The sequence below is a fragment of the Larimichthys crocea genome, chromosome XXI, assembly GCF_000972845.2.
Source record: "Larimichthys crocea isolate SSNF chromosome XXI, L_crocea_2.0, whole genome shotgun sequence".
Classification (NCBI taxonomy): domain Eukaryota; kingdom Metazoa; phylum Chordata; class Actinopteri; family Sciaenidae; genus Larimichthys; species Larimichthys crocea.
Genome location: NC_040031.1, coordinates 8843139 through 8852277, shown reverse-complemented (window position 1 = coordinate 8852277; position 9139 = coordinate 8843139). Strand labels below are relative to the sequence as shown.

The 9139-nt window shown below is 39.2% G+C and overlaps 2 protein-coding genes across 2 annotated transcripts; both read right to left on the bottom strand.

The window, feature by feature from the left end:
- Positions 1-960: 960 nt before the first annotated feature.
- LOC104938140 (C-C motif chemokine 3) lies at positions 961-3350 on the bottom strand. Its single transcript, XM_010754489.3, has 3 exons — positions 3176-3350; positions 1456-1579; positions 961-1273 (listed from the first exon to the last, which is right to left on the bottom strand). The coding sequence occupies exons 1-3, from the start codon at positions 3327-3329 to the stop codon at positions 1177-1179; spliced, it is 375 nt and encodes a 124-aa protein (XP_010752791.3). The 5' UTR covers positions 3330-3350; the 3' UTR covers positions 961-1176.
- Positions 3351-4756: 1406 nt separating this feature from the next.
- Positions 4757-6518, bottom strand: LOC109138316 (C-C motif chemokine 3). The gene is made up of 3 exons (XM_019258204.2): positions 5977-6518; positions 5766-5892; positions 4757-5019 (listed from the first exon to the last, which is right to left on the bottom strand). Exons 1-3 carry the CDS (start codon positions 6038-6040, stop codon positions 4914-4916), a joined length of 297 nt encoding a protein of 98 aa, XP_019113749.2. The 5' UTR covers positions 6041-6518; the 3' UTR covers positions 4757-4913.
- Positions 6519-9139: the final 2621 nt, after the last annotated feature.

Sequence of the window (9139 nt, the reverse complement as noted above, 5' to 3'; positions counted from 1 at the left end):
AGTGAGCGAGTGTGTTGGCTCCAACGGGAGAAGTGGACGAGAGTTCAGATTATGAGCGATTTTCTCACCTTAGAGTCAAAGAAGTAAATATTAAACTCATCATCTACACAGGCTGTATATCTTATGATCACTCTGACACCATAATAACGTTTTTAAACAGATAAATCAGGAGAAAATCTACTTTGTACGATAGCAAATATCGCGAGATTTGAGGGGGACACATATATTTCTGCCAAATTATCGGTTTATTGTCACCAAACATGATCAATAACAACTGAACTGAGAGATTAAAGATTGTCTGAACCGTGTCTGCTACAACAACACAATCTGTTTTCACCAAACCACACGACGGCTACGAAAACTTACAAACGAGATTTGGCGACCGGGAGAGAGAAAGAGAGAGAGAGGGGAGACCACGCCCACTCGGACAGGACGCGCATGCTCTCTTCCGTTTTAGAATTTTTGTAGTCCGGAAGCTGTAGTCTCCACTTCCTCCCCCTCTTTCTTCTTTGTGTTCAGTCATGACAGATTGTAAACATCCTCTAAATGTGTTTACTGCCCCCTGCTGCACACAGACAGCACATCCTGTTAAATCTAGAATAGAATAGAATAGAATAGAATAGAATAGAATACCTTTAAATGAGACTTTTATTTGGGAACTGTCTGTAAATAATAAAGTCTATATTGTATTATAGGTTAATTACTGTGGTATAGGTTAATTCTAAGGTATGTTTAAAGTTGGATCATAATCTATCTATCTATCTATCTATCTATCTATCTATCTATCTATCTATCTATCTATCTATCTATCAGTCTATCAGTTTATCATCTGATTGGTGGACGACCCAGCTCCACCTCCTGATCCACTTGTACCAAGGTGTACCCCGCCTCTCGTCCAATGAGAGCTAGGATCCGATCCAGCCTCCTGGGACACTGATAAGAATAAACAGTTACACGTTCTTTTCATGAATGCATTTATTAATTCCTTATTTGCTGAAAGCCATTTGCCGTACAGATTTTTTGTATGTAAAACAGTCTAAACAAGCAAAAATAAAATGAAAAAAAGAAACAGATATTTCCACCAAACACGCCTGAAATACCTGAAAAACAACGCAAAGCCTTTTGGAAAAGATGCTATCAGATGCAGATTGTTAACATCAGACTCATTTTTCAGGATTATTTCATCTCGTTAGCTTGCTGTTTCTCGAACGCTTTCTCCACCCAGGTCACGTTCTGGCTGACGCAGATCTTATTCCCTCTGGCAGTACTGACCCTGCAGAGAAAATCCAAAACAACAGAGTTAGGACTTTAAAATATCATTTGACATCACGGTCAACAGACTGAACACTTCATCTGATGTGTTTCTTTGAAATGTAGTATTCATTTATTCACTTTTTTTTCTCAATTCGTGTTTACAGTGACATAAAAAAGTGCGAGGATGAAGCACGGACGTACACAAATCCCTTTTCGCTGCATCTGCTGTGAGTCTTGACGATGGAGACGATTTGCTGCAGCGGTATCCTGTGCATGAAGAATTCGAAGCAGCACGTCGCAGGTGCTATTTCATTCACTGCAGCGGCTGAAAGACATACACCAAAAAATAAATAAATAAATGGTTTAGTTTGGTCCATAAAATGCTAAAAGAAAAAAAGGCCAATAGTGTTTCCCAAAGCCTGAAGTGACACCCACAACCCAAAGATATTTAGTTTATGTCACAGAGGACTGAAGAAACCAGAAAATATTCACATTTAAGGAGCTGAAATCAGAAAATCTGAACATTGTTCCTTAAAAAAAAAAGAATAAAAACAATTAATAAATCATCAGAATAGCTGTGTCTTAATTTATTAGCTGATATATTGGACCGGTTGTGGTGTTGGGTGTTGCTGTATACAGTCTTTACACTGAATCATGAGTGTGAAATGAGTCATTACTCGGATGCTTCAAGCACTAAAATAGCATGACAGACAGGATGACAGAAACTCTTAAGATGTGACTGTGGTTAATGCGTTAAAACAAGTCTTTGAGGCTTGTTTTTGTTTCATGCATCAGCCTGAAAGGACTTAAAAACATAAGAAACAATAAAGCAAAGTGTGTATAACCTTTAACCAGCATTCATCTGCTATAAAAACTTACAGCTCTACGTCTGTATTGAGCTGAATGAAATGTACAGTCAAATTTGTAAACCGAGACCAAGCCATGACCAAGACCAGGCTGTATGTGTAGGTGCTTCATCGAGTCACCTCATTAAGCGTTGCTTTTAAGTATTTACAAACTGATGTGTGTTTTGCAAATTTAATTCTTAGAGGAAGTCAGTTCAACAAATAAATCAGACAACCAAGTGATATCTTGGAACTTAAATCCAGAGTCTGCTTGTGAGACAGAGGTTTTTAAAAAAAAAAAGAGTACTACAACACAGATACAAGCACCAGATGATCCAACAGACAGTTCAGTGTGAGAATGAACTGAAGACAGAAGCAGGAATTTGTGTTTTTGTGTTCTAGACTGAGTAAATTTAAATCTATCTTTAAGCCAACAACATGATCCTGTAATGTCGCATATATAAATCTTGCAGATATTTTGCACAATACAGCTCTATACATAAAAAAATGCACATACATTTATATCTTCTAGTACTTTTACCTTTGTTATACTTGTTTACTTTATGTTTGCGAAGACAAATTGTGTTTGCAATAAACCTGATTCTGATTCAAATTCCCAAATGTTACTGAACAGTTAACTGTAACAGTGGAAACGTGACAGAGAGCCTTCACAGACTTCATGAATTACTCACGACTTCAGTATTTCTACTCCCAGTACTAAGATGACTAAGATTACATATCTGCATTCAGCAGAAACAGACATCATCAAAAGTCCTCAATGAATCAAAGGTGGCCAATAGTTTGATCACCAGACGCGTTAAAAGTTCCAAACTTATTATGATAAAACTACTTGTGTTAAACGTTCATACGTTTTTTATTGACTTTTTATTTTCTATAAGATTCATTGTTTTAATTTTCCTTGTAATTTAAATATTTGTATATATATTCTATGCGTGTGTAGCATGAAGGTGCCATCGTACATCAATGTTTTGTGAAATAACAATAAATTCTACCTTAAAATAACTAATAAAAGAGATGATCTCCAATCAGGTCAATAAACGGAGTGACAGACTTACGCATGGCAGTGCAGTAGTACACAGAGAGCAGCAGCAGGAGTCCTGCTGTGAAGGTGAGGGTCTTCATGATGTCTGAAGTGATGTTGCTGTGCTCACTGTGTGTGTGTGTGTGTGTGTGTGTCTTATAGCTTCTTATACGTTCACATGTCCGCATGAGTGTTGTCAATGTCAGGTAACAGGAAGTTTGAGTGGCACAGCAACACTGTTTTTTTTCCTGATCTGTCAGTGCAGAAACAGATCACTAATAAAAAAGGACAAACATCTATAACAGTGTGTCTTTTGGTTTTGAGGTCCTATACATGTATAGATTTACATTTACATCAAGTCATTTAGGTTCAGTATCTTGCCTAAGGACACTTCGACATGCAGACTGGAGGATCATCTGATTAGTGGACGACCCCGCTCTATCTCCTGAGCCACTAAATCTTGCACGCTTGGCTGAATGTTTTAGGTTTTTCTGCATTCCTGAATTAAATAAATGTTATATAATCACAAATTCTACATGCATACACTTTTTAAGACCAGGTTACCGTTACTGCCACGTCAAGATAAAGTCACACTTTTGCACCACAGACACCTGATGCTATCATGTTTAGTTAACACATCACAATTTTTTTCTGCAAGACCACACGGATCAATGCAGCAAAGTGTTCTGCAATAAGCGTTTTTTTTGTTTTTTTGCAAGTCACATTAAACCCTCGCTGATCTTATCGCAACTAGAAAACAGCTTGTGGTGCAACAGATGAGATCATTTGATTGCTTCGAGAGAGAAAAGGTGCTCCTTACAGCACGGCCACGAGCTGTGCACTTGCAAATGTGCAGATCTAATGATACACAGATCATTATCATTGATTACAGCGTGCACACAGCCAAGCTCAAATCACAAACTTGGTGTCAATGGAAAGTCTTCACACAAAAGACACCAGGTATTTGTGTATTGTTGTTATATTTTAGCCTCATAATAAATCCAGAGGTTTGGATCCAGGCAGCAGACTAATCTGCCCGATCTTTACAGGTCATGAAAAGTAGTTCCTCATTAAAAGTTCTAGGTATTTTAGGCGGATACACGGCTACAGTACATTTTAGGCAAACTCGACTCAAACTAGGTGTGATGTGAAAGGCCTTGCTTGCAGTTTTTTAGAATCTTTTAGCTCATTTTCTGGGGTTATGACCTAAACATTCAATGTAAGGTTCAGGCTCACTGCTCCAATTTAATCGTTTTGTTTTTCTCACCAGTCCAGCTTCAAATGGTAAACAGACAAAGCCTTTAGCTGCTAAAGAGACGTATGTGTTTCTCAGAAGTTGGTGAAGACAGACAATTCTTCAGCCTAATTAAATTCTATTTTAATAGAAGTTCTATTTCTAATTCAGATTCATCTTACGGGTTTAATTTTAATGTGTCTCAAGATGCAACTCGATACTCGAATTTCCCTCAGGATCGATAAAAGAGACAAAACATATCTAAAATAGACTGGACGTGTCAAATCTGTTGAATCTGTGTTCAATATGATTGACATGTATAGGAAAATAGGATGGAAACTAAATCAACAAATCTCTGTTATCAAGATTGTATTTCTTTAATTGAAGTTAACAAACAGTTGGCTGTTCTCTGATACAAAGTAACAACAATATAATTAATATAATCTAACCAGTATATTAGGTCATTTATTTGTATTGTTTCCAGTTTGCCTGCAAAACCAGGCATTGATTTATCACAGTATTATATAATAATACATCTTCAGGCCTGTAGGCCGCTGCCCTCAGTGTGGAGCTGTTCGTAGACATCCAGAGCCCACTGGAAGGTCTGAGAGTAGCAGATCTGTCGTCCTCTGATCGTCTCCACTCTGTGAAACGTACAGAAGAGAAAAATAAAATCAATACTTGTGATGATGAACTCAGTCGGCAGAGGCAGAACATCCTCTTTAACAATGTAGAATGCTACATGTATGGTTGAAGTGCTAAAAACTGCAGTTCCTCTAACGTCCACTTGAGGCTGGCTCCAGAAGTGAGTCAGTCTCCATAAGTCCCCATGTTCAAATGTCCAACTTCACAGCAGAAATAAACATGTTTACAGCCTGGTACAAAAAACAGTTTCGAGACTTCTCCGAGGGGTTGAAACCAAGTCAAGACCAAGACCACAGTCTACACATAGGTAGCTAATTTTTGATGAATGAAGAGATTTCTAAAGAGTTTTTGGTCCAGAGGCGGATTGTCACTTACCCTGAGCCAACATCTCTTTAAAGTGCCGATAAAAGTCTGACATGGTCCCATCTGTGTCAGTAAGCATTGTGTTGCCGAATTTACAGACTTTCAGATGCTGTTTTACAGATAAACTCTTTGTCGAACTTCTTCTGTCTCCTGAACTCACTTTCTCAGAGTTTTGGGTGAGGCGAGGCAGAGTAAGAGAGTTTTGAGACCGTGACTGATCTCAAATACTAACATTGACGGTCATACATGTAGCCAGTCCAGACCCTAACTTAGGTGCTACTAGTACTTCTTAACAATGATGTCCAGCAGGATCCAATAAAACTCACTTCCACCTTCTTTAGTTCATGTTTTAAAGGAGATCTTATACATCCTGTTTACTTACATGAATGCCGGATTTACACAGGAGCTGTGGGACTTGGTGATTTTGGACACGAGCCTCGACGGCAGACTTTTTGAGAAGAAGCTGTAGCAGCAGTTCGCAGGCGCCGTGCTGTAGTACAGAGCTTGAGCTGTGAGGAAGATAAATGTCTCGAGTTAGTGAGAAAACAAACATGAAACGAACAAACAGGATGAGACACAAACAGATCACTCACGCATGGCGTTGCAGCAGCAGACGGTGAGCAGAAGAATGGCCAGAGTGAAGCTGAGAGTCTTCATGATGCTGTCAGTGCAATGATGATGATGATGGTGTTGTTGTTCTTCTTCTTCTGTTTGCTGTGATCAACTCTCAGCACCATGTCCTATATAAACCCATCCATTGCCGAACCTGACGTAAAGCTTTCCAGAACCAGCCTTCGCAGGTTTCCACCGCAGTTATTTAAACCACTGCTGGTCACATGAAGATCAAAATAATCTCCCCTACGACAGAAAACAGAAGTCTGCTCCGCACTGTTATCTTATCTAATCTACATCTGTGCATTCTCACAGTGGAAAGGTCATGGAAACTGTTTCACACAGCGCGTCTCAAACAGTACGGAATAAACACAACAGAAACATTTCTAGGGGAATATACTCGATTATTTTTTATTCCAATCCAAGTTAGAGAGACATTTTGTCTCTTTTTAATATTTACATGTTTCACCTTGAAGAAGCACAAAGCATCATGACTACAAATTAACAAATCTGACTTATTGGATACAAAACAAACAAGTTTCCTAAAACAATATTTTGACTTTCTGTTCCTGGACGATCAGCTTAGCAGATAAAGGCACAGCATTCACAGTATATGGTTTGGTTTGTTAATTGAAGCAAACCTTAGAGCAGTGTTTCTCAAACTTTCTGCACTGTGTACCACGTCAGAATATATTCGGCTCTCCAAGGACCTCCAGAATAACAGATAAAATACAGTAGGCCGACCCTATTCAGCTACAGACACTTCACAGGCAGGTTTCCCCCATATTACTCATTGTTGAATCCTGAACAGAACCAGTTCAAGAACCTGGTCTACTCGGGTGGAAAAGGATTACTCCTGATCCACACTTCGCTTCTTTATAGTTCCTGTTTGCAGTGTTTCCGAAACATTCATTTTACCTCCACTCACCATCTCCGGAGAATAAGGAGCAGGGTGGCATCGAAACAAAACATTACAGGACCTCATAGTTTAAGTATTTTCATTCAAATTCTTGTATTATTGATGGTATTTAATGTTTCTGAATTAATCTATTTAAAAGATGCAGTGTGTAAGATTTGGGGCCTTTATTTTCAGAATAAGGCAGATGTTGAGGAAGGTGAGAAGATTGCAGAGCACCACCAGTGGTACTTGTACCACAGTTTGAGAACCAGCGCCTTAGAGTGTCTTAAACCTGTCCAGTGTCCAACAGGGGGCAGCCTCACTGGCACAGTTTCCAAAGCGTTCTTTTGAAGCTCAAAATATCACAGTATTATATAATAATAATAATATCCTGGCTAATATCCTTAATATAACCTGAACAGGTGAGTTGTATATAAATTCACCCTCAGTACAGTTGTCATGAACGGGGAAATTAGCTACAGAGACCAAAACTGTTTTTTGTACCAGGCTGTAAACATGTTTATTTCTGCTGTGAAGTTTTTAACATGGGGACTTATGGAGACTGACTCACTTCTGGAACCAGCCTCAAGGTATTTTGGATTTTGGCGCTTCTACATTGGCTTCACTTCACAGCAACGGATGTTGCAGCCTAACTCGCAGTTTGTCACCAACCAGTTTCACACTATCGTCCAAATATGGTCACTTCTGGCTCCAAAAACAAAACAAAACAATAATACCTATTGTGGAGAAATTGCTGAAGTCAAAGGTCAATGGGGAGGTCAGGAAGTAAGAAAGTGTCCAGGAGCCTCTGATGTCTTATGCTGTATTATTTATTGACGCTTGGCCAAGGAGGATTAGAGACACTCTCAAAGTTCATCAGAAGTGCCTGAGTCGGTCTCACATTCTGCCCAACTCATCCTGGTGGATCGACTTTAAACCCCAAGATAACACCACAAATACTACACGCCCAGAATTAGTCACAGAGAATGTCTTTACCCATGGAGGTGTTATTGTCAGCACATTCTAGTCTGGAGACACAGATGTCTGTTTACACAGATTGGAACGTCAACAACAAGCTATCTATTATGTCTAGGAAGGCAGCAACAGGTCTCTGTGACCCTGGTCACCACAGTGTTGAGATAGACTGGCACCTACTGTTCCCAACCAAAGCCAAACAACTAATACTGCCGAGGACCTCAAGGCCCACACGTGACCTCGTGTAACCTCAGGTTAGAAGATTCCATAACATTAACGACATAATTCCAAACTGGAGTCTACAAACCAATGGGTGACGCCGTAGTGGGTTTACACTTGAGAGGAACAGAGCCTGGCTCTGTCCGAAAGTAGTACGAGCTGACTGGATCAGCTCTGTGATCTACAGAGTTTCCTGACGGAAAGATTGCTAAGTTGCGAACTGTTATTAGCTCTGTCAGAAACCACCTCGACTGGCCTTTATTAGAAGGTAGACGCCAACACTAGCTGCATATCACTACCTGCAGTGCATAGCGGTGGGAGTATAACTCCCACACTCGCTATTGGCAACTGTTAACACAAACAAGTCTCTCTCTATCTGACCATTTTTAGACACAACACATAAACAAGAGGAAGTAAGCTAAACTTCCTGTTTCATGGGACAGTGCTGAATTTCTCGTTTAACTTTAAAGCAGCAAATTGACGAACAATGTCATGATTCAACGTAAAGCTGATTGGAAGTGTAAAACATTTGGGCTCTATAGAAAGGTCAAAGTTCAGAGTTTCGTGGGCTGTGTGGGGATCATAAATACAAACATGCCAAATACCAAAAAAAACAACACATCAGTTTACAGTGAGTCAGTCAGTTCCCCCTCTTTATGTAAATGTGTGTGGTGCAGACCCGGAGATGTTCACAAGATCTTATCGCAAGTTTTCACACATGTGTACAGACCCAGGTTTAGCAATGCATCTGTGACCTATTTAGATCAATCGTGTGCGTACATCTGAAATGCCTTTATCACAGTGTGAAAGCACAGAGAGACCCGGTCTCATGTTAGAAGCATTAGAATAATATCATGTCACGACAACAGACAGTTACTAAACAAAACTCTTTGACTTGGATCAAAGTTTGAAGCAGCCTGACATGATGTTAAAATAATTAATATTGTTTATAAAAGAGTGGATACTGTTCAAATCTCAAACACATTTAACTAAATATATATATATATATATATATATACATATACATATAGAAATATACAAATCTAAAAATA

What these genes read in the sequence shown, in the direction of transcription:
- LOC104938140 (XM_010754489.3), bottom strand. Translation starts at nt 3,329, where the DNA reads ATGCGGACATGTGAACGTATAAGAAGCTATAAGACACACACACACACA. An exon ending in GTACTACTGCACTGCCATGC is followed by an intron (nt 1,580 to 3,175) that starts GTAAGTCTGTCA and finishes TATGTCTTTCAG; the next exon opens with CCGCTGCAGTGAATGAAATA. An exon ending in TGCAGCGAAAAGGGATTTGT is followed by an intron (nt 1,274 to 1,455) that starts GTACGTCCGTGC and finishes TTTTCTCTGCAG; the next exon opens with GGTCAGTACTGCCAGAGGGA.
- LOC109138316 (XM_019258204.2), bottom strand. Translation starts at nt 6,040, where the DNA reads ATGAAGACTCTCAGCTTCACTCTGGCCATTCTTCTGCTCACCGTCTGC. An exon ending in CTGCTGCTGCAACGCCATGC is followed by an intron (nt 5,893 to 5,976) that starts GTGAGTGATCTG and finishes TCTTCCTCACAG; the next exon opens with CTCAAGCTCTGTACTACAGC. An exon ending in TGTGTAAATCCGGCATTCAT is followed by an intron (nt 5,020 to 5,765) that starts GTAAGTAAACAG and finishes TACGTTTCACAG; the next exon opens with AGTGGAGACGATCAGAGGAC.